The following is a 19307-nucleotide window of genomic DNA, read 5'->3' on the forward strand; positions in this document are numbered from 1 at the left end:
GATTCTTAACAAGCGAACATGAGCATGTTCCTTTTTCAACTATATGTGTCCGGTTAACTGTCTGTGATTCAGTTTCATGTACAAACAACCTAGGTATGTTTATTTATGACTTGCCAGAACATCCATAGAGAAAATTAGCTGTGTGGTTTGCCCTTGAGAAAAGAATATGATGTGTTTAAACTGTTTAATTATACAAATCCATCAATTAGTATGAATCATTTAACAAACATATTATTTGTGTTGTGTTAGATACACAATTTTGACCGCATTCAGTTAGGATTGAATTTTGAAAACAGGAGTCGGTGCGGATTTCTGACACGACTCAAAACACGACACAAACCTTAAGTAGAAAAGTAATCAAGTGGTGTTCATACTTACTCGTTAATTTGTTTAATCAAAATTTCAAATTTTAGCGAAAACTTTTCGTCCACTTCGTTAAAATATTAGGAATGATTTCATTCATTTGTGGCTCTACTTTGTTGCTTGATATTTTAAAAAATAGAAAACAAACAAAAAAAATCTAGTAATACAGGGAAAGATAAATTCAACTATTCAAGTACATGCATGACTGAACACACACGGCTCACAAGCTTAAGCCTTGAATTTTTTATGAAAAATATAGCAGTAGCAGATCAAAAAGGATGTAACGGTTTCCTCCAGCATTCGATCAAAGTTATTATCCAGTTCCAGTCAATAACCCCTGCATTAATCGAGTCAAGCATGTCAAATAAGGCAAAGCATTCTTTTATCCTGTCAAAAACTTCATGTTCTAGAAACAGATTATTGATACAATAAGTATTTATCAAACAGACTTAAAGAAAACGTTGGATAAGGATAACTAAATACAACCTCCTAACTCGTTTTAGTCAAACGTTTCGAAAATTGTTGGAACACACGGTATTTGTAATCATCGTTAATGCATTATTTATTTATTTGTTTGCTTATGAGAATAACTAAAAGTGGTTAATGACCCAGAATCACAAACACAAGAAAACGCAGGAACACAAACACAGTTTTTATCAAACCCCAATCAACCGAAAAAAATGTATTCTGCCTATTACAAGAACTCATGACCCACATTTTATAATAAACCAAACTTAACCTCCAGGCTATATCAAAACACATTTGACTTCAAATATATTTCAATAAACTAGGAATTAGATAACCAAAAGAAACCCATACTATCCTAAACCTTATTCAACGATCAAACCAAATAAACTTGAGTATTTAACTACTTATCAGGTGCATACTACTATAACTCCTTACAAACATACTACATCTGACAAAAAATCTGAGGCCATATACAAAGTAGCATGTTTCATTGAATACTTAAGAAAAAAAATGCAAATTATGGGTCTTACTCAATCATGTTTTAAGAACAATTTAACGCCATTCAAAAATATAGGTTTATCCATCTTCAATTGCATGAACACATAGTATATCACAAACAGGACTTTCATGGTTTAAGTACAAATTAGACCTGTTCCAAAATTTAGGTTTCACTTTCTTCAAGCGCGTGAACACACAAAATATCACAAACAGGACTTTAGTCACTTTATTAGAATTCTTTATGTTGGGCGATGTGGTATCCCCGGACCCACATTTAGACAACTGCATATTAAAGGAGTTAGGGAGGTTATTTTTTTTTTAGCCGGCCCTAACCCTATTGGGCCCAATTGGGTTCTAGCTTGTTTAGCAAGGGAGTAGCCCTAATATGCGGTCTATAAATAGTCTCTTGTACTTGTTATTAGATATCACCAAAATAATACAAACCTAATTACCCCGTGGACGTAGGTTGTACACTGCAACCGAACCAGGTAAAATTCTCGTGTTCTTTATCGCTTTGATTTCTTGTTCGTGTGTGCCTTTTGTTCCTAACAACTGGTATCAGAGCAAGGATCACACTATAAACCCCAGCCGCCAGTCGCCACCAAACCCTAATCAGAAACCCTAGCCGCCGCTACAGTACCGCCGCCGCTACAGTGTTTCCGGCGTGTGAACAGTGCGCGCTACAGTACAATCTGTCTTTTGACCAGAAGAGGTCAAACAGTTCTGATCAGTATTGCAGGTTGCTTCCGTTAGAAACTCGGTAAAGATAATGACTGAGGACGGTAAGATCAGAATCGAGAAGTTTGATGGGCAGGATTTTGGATGGTGGAAGATGCAAGTCGAGGACTTGTTATGCCAGAAAGATTTGCTTCCATGTTTGAGAGGTCAAATCCCGAGAATATGAAGGATGAAGAATGGGCCGATCTAGACAGGAAAGCCCTAGCAGTCATCAGATGCACGTTGGCTAAGAACGTTGCTTTCAATATAGTGAATGAGACCACTGCTAAGGGTTTGATGACCGCGTTGTCAAACATGTACGAGAAACCTTCCGCGTCTAATAAGGTATTCTTAATTAGACAATTGGTGAATACGCGTATGCGGGAAGGTGCGTCTGTTACCTCTCATATAAATGAGTTCAATTCTATCATATCCCGGTTATTATCTGTTGATATTAAATTTGATGATGAAGTGCAAGCTTTGCTATTATTGTCCTCGTTACCTGAAAGTTGGTCAGGAACAGTCACTGCCGTTAGTGGTTCAGCCGGAACCACCAAACTCACGTTCGAGGGTATTCGTGACTTGATCCTAGGAGAGGATATCAGGAGAAAGAATGCAGGTGAATCATCCGGTACTTTGCTAAGTACTGAGGGAAGAGGTAGAAAGAAAGATAAGAGGGTAAGTAACAGGGGAAGATCAAAATCAAGAGACAGAAAGGGGAGTTCAAAAACAAGAAACGACATAAAGTGTTGGAACTGTAATGAGAATGGTCATTTCAGAAGTCAATGTACAGAACCACCCAGAGACAAGAAAGAAGTGAATGTTGCCTCCTCAACAGCATCAGATTCTGATGATGCATTGATCTGCTGTATTGAGGATATAGTCGAGTCCTGGATTATGGACTCGAGTGCGTTGTTTCATGCTATCTCAAACTCGAGAAAGATGAAGAATTTCAGACGGGGCAATTTTGGTACTGTAAGTCTTGCTAATAACCAAATCTTGGAAATTACTGGGTTGGGAGATATTGACTTGAAAACAAGTTTATCTGTGAATATGTGTTTTTGGAAAAAAGAAGAGGGTATCTTTTGTGAAGACAGGGAAAGCACCTAAAGCTCAGAAATTAGAGCTTATCCATTCAGATGTTTTCGGACCAACACGTGTTGAATCCTTGGGAGGCTCGAGATTCTATGTGACTTTCATAGACGACGCCACACGCAAGGTATGGGTTTACTTTCTTAAAAATAAATTTGAAGTATTTGATGTTTTTAAGAAATGGAAAACTGCTGTTGAACTTGAATCTGATCTGAAGGTAAAGTGCTTGAAGTCAGACAATGGAGGGGAGTACATTAGCTCAGAGTTCACTAGCTTTTGTGCTGAGCATGGCATTCGGATGATAAATACAGTTCCAGGTACTCCTCAGCAAAATGGAGTCGCAGAAAGGATGAATAGAACGTTAAATGAAAGAGCCAGAAGTATGAGGATAAATGCAGGGCTTCCTAAAATGTTCTGGGCAGACGCTGTTAAAACTGCTGCCTATCTTATCAACCGAGGTCTATCAGTTCCGTTGGGTTACAAAACACCTCAAGAAGAATGGAAGGGGAAAGCGGTTAATTATGAGCACTTAAAGGTTTTTGGGTGCAGTGCATATGACCTAGATCCGAATGCTGACAAAATAGATTCAAAAGCCAAGAAGTATGTTTTCATTGGTTACGGGTCAGACAAGATGGGCTACAAGCTTTGGGACTCGAAAAGCAGAAAAGTAGTCCGCAGCAAACATGCTACATTTAATGAGGCTGAGTTGTACAAAGATGTGATAAATCCAAACTCTAGGGTTCAGAAGCAACAGGTTGAATTCAAAATTGAAAACCAGAGATCTGAACCGATCCCCGAACCGGTTCAGGAACCCGCTACAGAAACTGAAGTCGACACAGTTCCTGAGTTTGAAGCTGGTGGAAATAATGAGTCAGAAGAAACTTCTGACAGTGGGAGTTCAGAGTCTGAAGACGAGGAGATCCCACAACAGCCTGACCAGACTGAAAATTGGGTCAGGAGATCCACCAGAGTTACTAAACAGCCAGAAAGGTATAGTCCCGGTCATTCCAATCCTTCAGTTAACTATATTCTTTTGACAGAAAACGGTGAACCCGAAAGCTACTCTGAAGCAGTCAAGATGAAGGATTCTCGCCAGTGGGAGAATGCTATGAAGGATGAAATGATCTCTCTAGAAAAGAACAAGACATGGGACTTAGTCAAGCTTCCGCAGGATAAGAGAGCGTTGCAAAATAAATGGGTCTTCAGGGTCAAAGAAGAACATGATGGGTCTAAACGATATAAAGCCCGTTTAGTGGTCAAGGGTTTTCAACAAAAGAGAGGAGTTGATTATGATGAAATCTTCTCTCCCGTGGTGAAAATGACTACCATCAGACTTGTTTTAAGTCTTGTAGCAGCAGAAGATTTACATCTAGAGCAACTAGATGTGAAAACGGCATTTCTACACGGTGATCTTGAAGAAGACATTTATATGATGCAACCTGAAGGGTTTCGGGTTGTGGGGAAAGAAAATTGGGTCTGCAAACTAAAGAAGAGCTTGTATGGTCTGAAACAGGCGCCTAGACAGTGGTACATGAAGTTTGATAATTTCATGGAGAGGTCGGGGTTTAAAAGATGCCAGATGGATCATTGTTGTTATCTGAAGAAATTCAACAACTCTTATATCATATTACTGTTGTATGTTGATGATATGTTGATTGCAGGATCTGATATGAAGGAAATAAGCAAGTTGAAGAAACAGATGTCCCAAGAGTTTGAAATGAAAGACTTGGGTGCAGCAAAACAGATACTGGGAATGAACATCACTAGAAACAAGAAGGCAGGTACTCTAACACTATCCCAGGAAAAATACATAGGGAAAGTGTTAGAAAGGTTCAAGATGAATGATGAAAGAACCAAGCCTAGGAATACTCCATTGGGAAGTCATTTGAAGCTCACCAAAGATCAGTCTCCTAAAACTGAAGAAGAAAGATCGAAGATGACCAAAGTCCCATATGCATCAGCAGTCGGGAGTCTAATGTATGCAATGGTTTGCACTCGACCAGATGTTGCTCATGCCGTTGGGGTTGTTAGTCGGTTTATGTCAGATCCAGGAGAAAAACATTGGGAGGCTGTCAAATGGATACTTAGATACTTGAAGGGTACTCAGAAGATGGGGTTATGTTTCAGAAAAAAGGATGCCATACTCAGAGGTTACACAGATGCTGATCTGGGTGGTTGTAAAGGGACGTTCAAGAGCACTACCGGGTATGTTTTCACAGTGGGAGGGACAGCAGTTAGCTGGATGTCTAGACTTCAGAAAAGTGTGGCTCTGTCAACTACAGAAGCAGAATACATGGCTGTTGCAGAGGCCAGCAAAGAACTAGTTTGGTTGAAGACTTTTCTTGAAGAATTAGGAAAACAACAACCCGACTACTCATTGTACTGTGACAATGAGAGTGCAGTTAAACTTGCAAAGAATCCAGTGTATCACGGAAAGACAAAGCATATAGGGATGAGATATCACTTCGTGAGGGGGTTGATCAGTGAAGGAACAATCAGTCTGAAGAACATCCCACGTGCTAAAAATCCAGCTGATATGTTTACCAAGTGTGTGGTGCTGGATAAGCTGAAGCTTTGCATAGCTTCAGCTGGTCTCCAGGAATAATGTTGAGGAGACAAGGGTAATTAGGATGGTTTGAAGATCAGGAGGGATTTTCATTTACAGAAGTACAGAAGAGATGGTGCATTTCTAGGTCCGAAGACACCAAGTGGGAGATTGTTGGGCGATGTGGTATCCCCGGACCCACATTTAGACAACTGCATATTAAAGGAGTTAGGGAGGTTATTTTTTTTAGCCGGCCCTAACCCTATTGGGCCCAATTGGGTTCTAGCTTGTTTAGCAAGGGAGTAGCCCTAATATGCGGTCTATAAATAGTCTCTTGTACTTGTTATTAGATATCACCAAAATAATACAAACCTAATTACCCCGTGGACGTAGGTTGTACACTGCAACCGAACCACGTAAAATTCTCGTGTTCTTTATCGCTTTGATTTCTTGTTCGTGTGTGCCTTTTGTTCCTAACACTTTATACACAATTAAACTTAAAACAAGCATGCGCCATCCGCATTTATGGGATTTACTTTCATGGTCATCACATACTGGTTGTCTAAGCACTACCAATAAGGTCTACAGAATCTTTCTGAGTTCTAAATTTTTTATCAATATTTCTTAGAAAGTTTGGTGAATGAGTGAATCTATGTATATTTCTCTAATAAGTAAGAATTATTATGTAAATGCATGACAAAATAACCTATATAATAGTTCTTCACTCATAAAATCTTTAGCGAGCAGTTAAATCAAAACTGACTAAAAAAACCTTGTATAAAAACAGTACATCCCTCTAATGTCTTGATGAGACTGAAGAAAAGGCTGAACAGCTGGTACCAAGGGTGAGAAATCAAACAGGTACAGTTCAAATTATTTTGATTATAGTGAATTCAATTGGTTTTATACACAGACAAGCCGAGCTGCTCGACAGCTACTTGAGCTCAGATCGACAGAAAGCTTAAAACGAGCCGAGCTTTTTCAATCTCAAGCTGAGCCGAGGCCCCAAATAAAGCTCGTTTATTTATAGAGCTTGAGCCTTGTGTATTTTTGAGTTTTCCCTCTTTTGGACTGTATGAATTTCACACTAAACAGCTGAGCTAGAGCCAAGATTTGGCTCGCTTAAGGTACTACACGAGCTCAAGCCGAGCTTAAGCTTGTTTATGGTTTTTTCTCAAAAGATATAAAAAAAACTGAAAACGTATAAAACTTAATTACTAAACAATAAGCGAGCCAAGTTCAGGATTTAAAAAAAACAGCTTGAAATGAGCCGAGTTCAAGCCTAATCAAGCTCGAGCTCGGCCTGTTTACACCCCTAGACTTCCAAAGGAAACCCAATCAAATAGTATCTTCCAACTACAATAATGATATAGCAATAAGCGCTTACTAAACAAAAATCTAGATATGCAAGCTAAGTTTACCATTTTGCAGTAATATATACAACAATCAGAAGACTACTGCAGCCTTTACGTTTAATAATCACATGATTTAAACACAAATAATATCTTCGAAGTTCTAACTCCGATATGGGTACAACAATATAAACTAACTAATCAAAATCTAGAAATGCAAGCCAGGTTTAACATTTTGCAGAAATATATACAACAATCAAAAGGCTTCTGGATCCTTAAGCCTTTACGTTCATACTTCATAAATCACATAGTTTAAACACAAATTATATTATAATAACATTATAGCAATAAACCCCGACTAATGAGATGCAAGCTAGTTTTAACATTATGCAGCAATATATACAACAAACAAAAAAACAACTTGAGCCTTTACGTTCATAAATCACATAACCTAAACACAAATCATATCTTCTAACTATAACAGCAATATAACAACAAACCCAACTAATCTAAAATCTAGAAACACAACCTAAGCTCACCATTTCACAGCAATATATAATTAATATATACAACAGTCAGACAAATCCTAGAGCCTTATAGTATAACATAAACACAAATTAAACGAACTTTATATTAAACTCGACAAACCTAAACGAGCTTCCCATACAAAGCTTAAGCTCGAGCTTGATAACTGAACTAACTTTATTTGAGACCCAGGCTTAGCTCGAGCTCAAACAAGCTCAGCTAGTTACAAACATTTTATCAATCCGAGTTCTAGCTCGTGAGACGATCAACTCATTTGTACCCCTACAATCAGAAGACTATTGGAGCTTACGTTCAAACATCACATCTTCTAACTATGATGACAGTATGAATATAAACACTAAGTAATCTAAAATCTAGAAATGCAACCAAATTTCACCATTTCACAGCAACATATAACTAATATATACAACAATCAGACATATCCTAGAGGCTTTTAGTATAACATAAACAAAAATTAAACGAACTTAGTTAAGGCTCGACAAACCTAAACGAGCCTCCCATACAAAGCTTAAGCTCGGGCTTGACAACTGAACTAACTTTATTTGAAGGCCGGGCTTAGCTCGAGCTCAAACACCAAGCTCAGCTAGTTACAAGCATTTCATCAATCCGAGTTCTAGCTCGCGAGCCGATCAACTCGTTTGTACCACCTCTACAATCAGAAGACTATAAACCCTAACTAATCTAAAATCTAGAAATGCAACCAAAGTTCACCATTTCACAGCAATATATAATTAATATATACAACAATCAGACAAATCCTAGAGCCTTATAGTATAACATAAACAAAAATTAAACGAACTTCGTTAAGGCTCGACAAACCTAAACGAGCTTCCCATACAAAGCTTAAGCTCGGGCTTGATAACTGAACTAACTTTATTTGAGGCCCGGGCTTAGCTCGAGCTCAAACAAGCTCAGCTAGTTACGAGCATTTTAACTCGCGGGCCGATCAACTCGTTTGTACATTACATCTTCTAACTATGACTATAAACCCTAACTAATCTAATATCTATAAATGCATTATTAATTTATAACTAAAACACAAATTAGATAAACTAATTACCGTACCTGACTTTTTTAACGAGAATCGACTTAAGCTTACGAGCCAGGTCCTGCGATTTAAGCCTACGGTGCAGATTCTTCTTAGCCAAAACACGCTTCTCCGAGTTCTTAATATGATACAACTGCTCGTTCTTAATCATCCGTTCGATTCCACTCGATTGCATTATCCTCTGCATGTAAGTCAATCCTCTCTCCAAGTTGTTGTTCAGTATCTTCACGCGGATCCCACGCCATTGCTGTGAATCGGATATCCGGTTGGGTAATCCGGTATGTGGCCGTGTGAAGATTGACGAGAAGGCTTTGTACGTTGAGGTCATTGTTAGGGTTTTGGTTTGGGGAAATTTGGTATAATGGCAATGACAATTGAAGTAGTTAAAGGTTTGTAAACGAGTCGAGTCGAGCCCGAACTTGTTCAACAAACCTTGACTCGTTTATTAGTAATGGCAATTGAAGCAGCTACTTAAATGGATGCAAACGAGCCAAGTTTATTAGTAATGGCAATTGAAGTAGCTATTTAAAGGGATGCAAACGAGCCGAGTTAAACTTGAGCTTTTTTTAACTTACATGGAGCTTGGCTTGTGTCTAATTTGTTCACGAATAGCTTATAGATTTACTTTTGGTTGTGAATCTCATCTCTCGTTCGCTAACATTAAGCCCAAGACGTGTTGGTGATTTAAGATGCGGATTACTTTATTTATGAACCAATAGTCTCTTATGTCCACGCCCGATATGAGATTCACATAGGATGTTACACGTTTATTGTGTATTAAAGTTTTTTTTATGTATTTATAATTATTTTTATATTTTCTTTAATTATAAATTTATATATAAAATGTATATTATTTAGTTATTTTTATTTATTTCTTCATAACATCATGTTAAATATATATTTTAGAAAGTTAAATAAATGACAAGCTCGTTTAGGCTCGCGATTCGGATCGAGCTCGATAGGTGAAGCCCGGGCTCGTTTATTAAACGAGCTTACTTTTAGACTCGAGCTCAATTAAGTTTTGCTCGATCAAGCTTTTCAACGAGCCGATCTCCAGTAGTTCGCGAGCGTCTCGACTCATTTACACCACTAGCTTTAATATACCATGTGTATAAAGAATCGGGTCAAAAGATCTAGTTACTAAAGGGGACCACGATTTGGCTCGGATTAAATTCAACCTGAGCTTGAGCAGGTTTGAACTCGTTTGTTGTCTTGTAAAGTTGCTTATTTACCAGTGAACTCTTATACCGGCAACCATCAAAACTCTATACTAGAGATGAGCATATGTCCATCATAAAGGGTCCAACAAGGAAAATCACCATGACCACTTCTTTTTGAATAATTGCAGGATTCACTAGAGTGTTGGATATCATTGGGATGGTAGGTCCAACATTGGGCCTTGAACTAGATATTAAGAAAATTGAGTTGTTTATGGTAAGAAGTTTCGTAAGGGTTTATTCTCTATAAACATCTTGAAGCCATTATGGGGTTTGAAGCTTCATATGGGTGGGAGCCGTTAGTAAAGACTGAAGGTTTATTAGTGGGTTGGCAGATAAGAGAGTTGTTAATGTTGTTGATGTAACGTGTATTCTTCCATAACCGTGTAACCCTCATAGTGAGCTACGCATGCTTTGATCTTGTATGGATAGTGCCAAACTTTTGTTTGGCTTGAGGATGTCCCAAAAAGCACACATGAAAGAGGTGATGTCTTTTAACCAAGGATTGCATGTGGTGGTGGAGGACATTGTGGTTTGCGGATATCCTATATTTGAAGACTTCCAATGACGACTTGCTTAGTTACCAATTAAGTCGGTGGTATAAGGTTTGTATTCGGGTGTAAAGGCTTTATTATACGCCTCTATGGCCTATAGGGCCCAATATTCAATGCTTAAGGATCACGTCTTACAAATACGTGTTATGGATTCTTATCATGGTTGTGCTTTGGTTTGTCTTTGTGCTATGATTCCAAGGTTTGACTTCAACGGTTTTACTATCCCCCCTCGCGCTAAGAGCCTAACATGCGTTGTCGATTGTCCTTTTTAGTAAAATTATCGACGACATAGAAGTATAATTTGGAATAAAATATAAGTTAACTAAGTTTCATTAGAAGTTTGTTAACTTGATTAATTGTTTCGAGCCAACATGGCTCAGTTAATTCCAAGCTCGAGCTCCACCAAACTCAAGCCACGAGATCAACCTTAATTCTGCATGTGATCTCATATATACATTGACATGCCAATTTATAAATTTTGTAGTGTGCTACGGTTTTTATCAGATCATATAGTATGTTAAAGCGTCAAATCATTATCTGTTTTTATTTACAATTACAATAGGTTTTTTAACATTCACGAGGGATAATTTTAGCATCACCCACTTTTTATCAAGGGGTCAAAAGGTGCATAAATAAATATCAAAGTAGTTAAAATGCAACTCATCCTGTTAGCTGTTGCTTACCATTTTTCACACACTAATCTCTGTACTGTACCCACGTCTACCCAATAAAATATTGCCACGTCCACCAGATCACCTACTTCGCATCCCCACTCTAATTAACATACAACCCAACCCATCCAACGGCTATAGTCACTTCCATCACTTCATCTATTCCTCCGTACTCTCCACGCGCGTCATCCAACCACTCCCATTTTCTCTCTCATCCAACCTCTTTCTCTCTCTAAAACTTATAGATTATTAGTTTAATTCAACACAACCACCACAATCTCCGCCGTACGTACGCCGGAGTTATAACACACTGTGAATCAATCTCCACAAATTTAGATCTGGTTTTCATCATGTCAAGTCCATGGGGTAAAATCGGCGACTGGGCGGCTGAAGCCGAGCGAGCCGAAGCCGAGGAAGCCGCAGCTGCGGCAACGGCGGCGGCGGCGGCAGCCGAGAGTTATACGAGCTTGAAAGAAGCGGTAACGGCTAAAAAAGGTAAGAAAAAGACGAAAATGACCTTACAGGAGTTCACGATGGCCGGGACAGGTACCGGAGGTGACAGAGGATTGACTCTGGTCGAGATGATGCAGCTTCCGACCGGTCCGAAACAACGGACCGCTGAGGAAATGCAGTTCGGACGGATCGGCGGTGGTTTCTCGTCGTACGGCGGTGGCCGGTCCGGTGGAGGTGATCGGAGTGATAGGAGATCGTACGGTGGATTTGATGACGATCGTAGAGGTCCGGTTTCGAGGAATTCGGATTACGATCAACCGTCTAGGGCGGACGAGGTTGATAATTGGGCGAGGACGAAGAAAACGACGTCGTTTGATTCCGGTTATGCCGGTTCTAGGCCGAACCGGTATAATTCGCTCGGTGGAAGCCCTAGCGCAGGCGGATCGTTTTCTAGAGCTGATGAGATTGATAATTGGACAGTTAATAAGAAGCCTATAGCTCCAGCACCTGCTAGATCTAATTTCGGTTCCAGTTTTCGTGATTCTAGTGGACCGGTGGGACCGGAAAATGACCGTTGGAGTAGAGGAGTTAACGTGAACCAGGAGCGCCAGGAGCGGCGTCGTTTGGTGTTGGATCCGCCTAACCGTGAGAGTGTTCCGATTAGGGCTAATAATGATAATAAACCGAATCCGTTTGGGAATGCGAGACCTAGGGAGGAGATATTGGCTGAGAAAGGTTTGGATTGGAGGAAGGTGGATTTGGAGGTTGAGGCTAAGGTTATCAACAGTCGTCCGACAAGCTCTCATTCGAATAGTAGGCCGGAGAGTGCTCATTCTGGTAGCTCGGTAGAGGTGTCTGCACCGAGAGCTAAGGTGAATCCGTTTGGTGATGCTAAGCCTAGAGAAGTTTTGCTTCAAGAGAAAGGTGTTGATTACCGGAAGATTGATTTAGAGTTGGAGCGACGGCGTCTTGGCAGGTTATTGTTATTCTATAATAATATTGCTTAATTGTATCAGTTAATGCTTTGAGAAACTATAGGTTAAAGAAGTTTGCATTGTTAGGATGATGAAAATTCTATAGTTGAACTGAAGTTGTGAAGACATAGCATTAAATTTATCTAGCATGTTACTGTCACAAAATGATTTGGTTGAACCCGTTTGGACTAGTTCTTGTTTGTCACAATAGTTATTAGACTACTGGAGTTAATCTTCTTCCATATCCTGATTTTGACTTAAATTTAGGCATGCTTCAAATACTATATTAGGTGGCATGAGAAGCATTTATAGGCTAAAAACTCACTCAGTTGTTTTTTATAACCAAATAGTTGAGTTGTTGATACTTGATACGCATATTTTAGCTGGTGATTTTGATCGTATTTGTTTGAACTTATATGAATTGAAGTTATCTGATTTGAGCCTGCTTTGGGAGTTGGGACTATCATAGTATCATCTATCATTTTGGCATGAACAGATTATTAAATACTGTTGCAACTAGTTTCTTTGAAGTACTCTAGAGTTTATGTCAGTAACTCGGTACTATACCTTGTTTGCCCTTTACTTTGTCTGGCAAGACGGTCACGTTTCTCTGAGCTTGAGTATGTATCTGTAGATGCAGTTTTTTTATGCAATATTGGGAAAACCAAGAATATTGTGTTCTGGGAAATAGTTGATATACTATGTACTTGATTAATGAGTGCTAGGTAAAATAATGTATGCATTACCATTTATTCAGGTGGACAATAATGCTTCATTGAGCATAGTCTTTCGTTTTATTTTACTTTTTCTTGTGTAGTCTAGTTAAACTCTAAATATGACTGTCTTGATCAACACTTCACTACGCATTATAGTCAGCTTGGGCATTAATTGAACAAAATTGCTATTTTGTTTTAGGTGTATTTTGATACCATTCATTGCCTAGTTGTTATAACTTATAAGTAAATTCTGAATCTTGGTTCCCTTTCACTCGGCTTTTTCATTTTGGTTTATAATTTCATTTTTATCTATATATTTTTTGGATTGATAAATTTCAAGGTTGAGCTTGATTAGAGCTCTTAATAGTTAATACTTGTAATTTAAACTGTGTTTAGATTAGGTTAAAATGTTACTTTTTAGCTAAAGATGCATGCTTTCGACAAGCTTTTTGTCACTCAGTGCAGTTCAATATTATTAGATATTACTGAAAAAATTCTAAAAATTACTGTGTAGAACTGTAGACAGACGGTTAAATCTCTCTTGATATCTGAAGGGTTATTACTTTTTCAGGCCCGAGACAGAGGAAGAAAAGAATTTGAAGGAAGAAATACATAATCTCAAAACGCATTTAGAGAAAGAATCTGTTGAAAATCAACCCGATTTACAAAATACATTACTTGAGAAAGAAAAAGAACTGGAACAATTAAGCCGGGATCTTGATGATAAGCTACGGTTCAGTCAAAAGACAATTGAAAGGCCTGGTTCTGGTGCAGGAAGAGTGGGATCGGGATTCCAAGAAAGACCAGGCTCTGGTTCAGGAAGAGCGGGCTTGGGCTTTCAAGAAAGACCACCTTCTCGATCTGGCTCCATTGATGAATCCAGAAGTGTTGACTTTTCAGAGAGGCCCCGGTCCCGTGGTGATTTTGGGGTGAGACGCGGTGATGACAGAAGAGGTTTTGGTGGTGGATCGGATAATAGAGGATTTTTGGGCAACAGAGACATTGGCAGGTATAATTCTCAAAATTTTTTATATTTGGCACAAAAGATGTTTTAAACAAATTTTAGGCCGTATGCTCCCAACATTACATTCCTTTGAAACTTGAGCAGATAAAAAAGATCTTTAGTTTATTAATCTTTCTTTAATGAAGCACACGATCTTCTTTTACAATACAATATACTTCCATTTTGTAACTTCGATAAAGATAGTTGATAGCAGGTTTCATCCCAAATTATTGACTTGCTAAAAATATGCTGATATGGACGCCTGTCCATGTAAGCAATGGTCAATAAAATGATAAATGTCGACTGTGATGTGGATTTAAAAAAAAAAAGTTAAATTTCCGTATTATAATGTGATATTCTTGTCCTGTGTGTTCTTGGTGTTTTTGTGTGCTCTTTTCCTTTTTGGTGGTCAAGAGCCAACAAACCAATCATTAATACATTTGATCATGTGTTTTTTGTGACATTGACTTCTTGGTGTTCCAAGGACAAACAAAGTAACAAACCAATCATTAATACATTGATTTGATTATATTTTTTTTGCATTAAATTGCAAGATACTATGTACCAACTTTTAATTCTAGCAACCAACCTAACTTTTTTTTCCTTATTTTTTGTTGCAAAGATAGCAAAGTTTCACCTGTCACTTTGTACCTTTTCTTTTTGTCTTATTTTATGGCATTTTTTTCATTAATTTTGTTACCTCCCGTTAAATACAAAAATACTTATCGTTACTACTAGAAAACTTAAAAGCTAAATAGAATTCACTTTTGGTTTCCTAGCGCCTGAGGTTGTAGAGCTACTTACTTGTGTCCAACGGGTCGTGAATAGTAATGTCATGACCCAACGTTCTATGAATGTTAGTTTTAAACGACTTAGTTTTGCTATCCAAAAAGGGCTATCAATGTTAACGCTACTTTTTAATGAAATTAAACATTAGTGATTGGATGTTTTGTTGGCAGGTCAAGCTCAAGGGATAGATGGTGAGAGTGAATGTGGGGTGTTTGGCAAGTAGAAGAGAAGAAAATAATAATTCAATTTTTTTTTGACACCTTAAAAGCTTCATGTCAAGTAGAGGATTTTCCAACTTTGGTTAAAAAGGTCAGGAGTTTATTATCTTATTATTATTCTTATTATTATTTTGTTACCCAAACACTCTTAATTTTGATTGTAAATCTAGAATTGGATAACTGGATTTTAAGTTTTTAACTGTGTTTATTCTTCTGAATTACTATTGGCATTGGTTTGTATGAGGAAAACCAACTTTTAAACGAATTTGCTTCTGTTTGTGCTCAATCGTTTGTTTGATTACAGTTACACGAACGAATATGAACATATTCTGTTCGTATTTGTTCGGTCCGTTTACAGACCTAAATGAAAAAACTGGTTCAGTATATTGTGATTGGTTTAGCAGTAGATTTTATTGTTTTGTGATTGGACTTGTATCATATATTCATATTTCAGTATTTTGTGGTCGTCTTGGTATCTTCTCTTGATTTGCATAGTAGATTGTTTTTGCAAGATAGAAACCGAATGCTCATTTTATAAGTTTATTAAGTCCTTTCGTGCTTCATGACCGATCAAATGAGGTGGTGCAATTAGCTTTTCAACTTTTCAAGTATCAAGATCACATTAGCATAATGTACTGCATATGCAACTGCACCAAGCGTTTCGGGTGGTGCTCAAACTGGTTCGGTTTCAAACTGCGGGTTTCATGATGGATGCCAGTTGCCACCCATCATGCACCCTTTAAACGGGCCAGCAGTACTCAAACGAGTAGGGGGCAACCTTTAACCGTCTTCTTTTCATGGATTCTTGATTAGTTATCGCGGGTATGCCAGAATTTGAGCCCGGATCTAGCAGCTCGGGCTAAAGGTCTTGACTTTGATGTTAATTTCCCGATGGACCCGCCCTGAAAAAGAATTCATAAAGTGAAAATCAAAGAAAAAGAAAAGTTAATGGAAGATGAGTAAGTTGATGTAGTTAATGAAATTATAAGTTGGGTTTATTTTCTGTTATTGCATACACATACTTGCTTATATGTAGAACTTAATATGATAAACTAAAGAACTGTCAGTTATGTTTATAAAACATTCTTAGCCAGTTAAAACTTAAAAGTTAAAACCATTAAACCTACTACATGTAAGTTTTAATGTGTCACATTAAAGGATAAAACATTTTATTTTATGACAAATAAACCATATTTTGTTATTGTCGGAATTAGTTATTGCTTAATAAGCAGTTCACGCCGCTGGAACATTGAACGACTCAACGAACAAGACATTAACCTTAAAACTATAGTTTTTCAAATGCTATTGATAAAGCGTTGGTATGGTTCGTAATTTTTCAAGTCTGACTTTACTTGCTGTAAATATCTACTTTGTGTATGTATGGTTCTATATGATTATAATACTATATACAACGTAATGCGCTTGTTATTGTTATTTTTATCGTAACTTTATATATAGCAATTATTATGTATATTTAAAATGTATAATAATAATATAACTAATATACTTATATCTATGCGAACCTAGTCGAGTTTGGTAAGTAACTTGAGGTCTTGAGCTCGAGCTTGTTTATTAATTTACCTTCATTATAAGTTCAAGCACATTTTAGCGCAATTCCAATTTTTAATGGACATTTTTGTTTGCAACAATGGATGGGTTACAACAAAGAAACATAGTCGTTGATCCATACTTGTTCCTTTTCTTTGGGGGGGGGGGGGGGGGGAGGGGGGAGCTCACTGTCCATTAATCTGATTCTTGAGAGATAGATGTGACTTTTTGTGTCTTGGTTGTATTAGGTTTATGGCTAGGGCTGTTCAAAATGCTCACGGCTTGAAGCTCGCTTGAAACTCGCTCGAAAAAAGCTCGGAGAAAGCTCGCTCGAAATCGGCTCGATTGTAAACGAGCCGAGCCTGAGCTAGCCCCGGCTCGACTCGAGCTCGCTCGATTGGCTCGAACTATTTTATTTTAATTTATTATATATATATATATACATACATACATGCATATAATTATCGAGCCCAATTATTTTAACACATGGGCTTTCCTTTAATCCAGCTCAATTTCATTTCTCACTCCATATTTCATATTCATAATTTCATATACTGAGTAACTGAGAGATGATACTTCATAGTTCACACACTCAATAATCAGTATACGTTCCATTTTCCACCCTAACTCTAGCCGCTCATATTCAACTCCGCCATCGGCCGTCGCTCATAGATGATACTTCTCTGCTTAATTTTGTATTTGGTTTGGTTTAGACTTGTTGAACATATTTTGTTTTCGATGGTGTTATTAGACGTATTCTTTTAGTTTGTATTTTGTTGGTGTTGATCTTAACGCCATATTTATTTAGTTTAGCTTGATGGTTGCATATAATTTTTATTATTACAGAAAAACTCGAGCCGAACCAAGCCGAGCTTGAGCTCAAATTTTTAGCTCGATTGATTATCGAGCCGAGCTTGCCTTGGCTTGGGCTCGGCTCGTGAACAGGCCTATTTATGGCGCCTAAATCTTATTGTTCAAAGAATGAATTCAATGATAATTTATGTAGTTGAATACTTGAATGGATAAAAAGCCAGACAAAAAGGAATACCGACTCCGCTGGGGATCGAACCCAGAATCTCTGGTTTCGTAGACCAGCGCCTTATCCATTGGGCCACGGAGTCAGTTTTGTATGATTTACTATATAAATGTTTATATATTAATAAACCATACTACGACAAAGGTTCACGGACTGAGAAATGGAGCAGAGTCTGGACCAGATTTAGTTAGACCTATTGGAGATTGTGAAACTTTGGGAGTGGTGATTGGTGGGCCACCTTGGTTGTCAGGTTGTTACAATATTGGGATTCTATATTATCAGTATCAGCATCAGCATAGAATAAACTGTAAATTCAAAAATTTAAAAGTTTTTATATTTCAGAGTTCAATGTTTTGAAAAAAAGAACAAATCTAGACATTAAGTAGAGTTTTTTTCAGATCCAATAATATATAAAGAACCGCAAGAACGGTTTAAGATACTTACATATAATGTTTTAAATGTGAGATATAGAATGGTTACATTGCTTCTACGTTTTCTCTTTGTCACTGTTACAGTAATACTGTTATATTTAATATGTTATGTATAAGTGTAGTATATAATCACATATTCGCGATTCGAAATATAAATGCTAAGAACCCATAAACGTCACCTAGTTGAACTACACCATAAATATAAAGACTAAGAAACGTAAAAGAAAAAAACACTAATCAAAAATCATAATATTCTATAATTTTTAATCTATTAGAAGAAAAGTATCTAATCCACTTTTATTCACTAGTGAGTAGCCCACGTTTCGCGTTGGTTCATTAGAGTTAAATCCAACCAAACATTTATTCGACTTGCCTTAAACACTAACTATATTTTGGTATTATTATTATTTTATCTATACTATATATAAAGCATGAGTGAGAGACTTCTTAAATTTTAAGAGGTACCTGAAGAAACACTAACCGGACCCCGGGCAGATTACTGGTAACCTGGGGGTTAGATAGATGTTTCCCACGAGGGGTTAGACCCTTGGAAGATGGTTCTTCTGATAACCTGCAAAACAGACACCGTGAGCTCGTCACTGAGAAGGGGGGGTTCCTCCTTGTGACCACCCTCCGGCGTGAGAATCAGACTAGATTGCTCTTTAAATATAAAAGTATATTAAGAGATTGCTAGAGCAGATATCAGGTATAATATGATGATAATGTGGTAAGATATGATAAGATGAGATGGTCATACCATTTGTGGTATTTATAGCCGAAGGTAGGTTTCCAAAGAGGTATGGCCGGCTGCAACAGTGTTCCTGTTCCACCCACAGTAGCCTACGCACGTGCCCTGCTGGTAGTTGGTGGGTAGGTAGCGGCTGATGGCGACCAGGCCTGCTGTATACTATTCCTGTTCCACCAACTGACGGCTACGCACATGGTATGGCAGTAGTTGGTGAGTAGGCAGCGGCTAATAGTGACATACAGTGCAGGAGCATGCTGCTCGCCATACTGTTGTCAATAAGCTGTCGTATCTTTAGTCAGATCTTTTTCCCATACCTCGTC

The 19307-nt window shown here is 37.9% G+C and overlaps 2 protein-coding genes and 1 non-coding gene across 3 annotated transcripts; 1 reads left to right on the plus strand and 2 right to left on the minus strand.

The window, feature by feature from the left end:
- Nucleotides 1-458: 458 nt before the first annotated feature.
- On the minus strand, nt 459-9044 carry LOC143531709 (uncharacterized). Its single transcript, XM_077026952.1, has 2 exons — nt 8647-9044; nt 459-700 (listed from the first exon to the last, which is right to left on the minus strand). Exons 1-2 carry the CDS (start codon nt 8955-8957, stop codon nt 691-693), a joined length of 321 nt encoding a protein of 106 aa, XP_076883067.1. The 5' UTR covers nt 8958-9044; the 3' UTR covers nt 459-690.
- Nucleotides 9045-11199: 2155 nt separating this feature from the next.
- On the plus strand, nt 11200-15548 carry LOC143531736 (eukaryotic translation initiation factor 4B2-like). The gene is made up of 3 exons (XM_077026980.1): nt 11200-12500; nt 13786-14223; nt 15177-15548. Exons 1-3 carry the CDS (start codon nt 11422-11424, stop codon nt 15199-15201), a joined length of 1542 nt encoding a protein of 513 aa, XP_076883095.1. The 5' UTR covers nt 11200-11421; the 3' UTR covers nt 15202-15548.
- Nucleotides 15549-17820: 2272 nt separating this feature from the next.
- Nucleotides 17821-17893, minus strand: TRNAR-ACG (transfer RNA arginine (anticodon ACG)). The gene has a single exon. It is a non-coding gene; the product is annotated as a tRNA-Arg (tRNA).
- Nucleotides 17894-19307: the final 1414 nt, after the last annotated feature.

The sequence above is a fragment of the Bidens hawaiensis genome, unplaced genomic scaffold (assembly GCF_021521415.1).
Source record: "Bidens hawaiensis isolate Kalapana, Puna unplaced genomic scaffold, B.hawaiensis_p1.1 tig00009224_1, whole genome shotgun sequence".
NCBI classification, from domain to species: Eukaryota; Viridiplantae; Streptophyta; class Magnoliopsida; order Asterales; family Asteraceae; genus Bidens; species Bidens hawaiensis.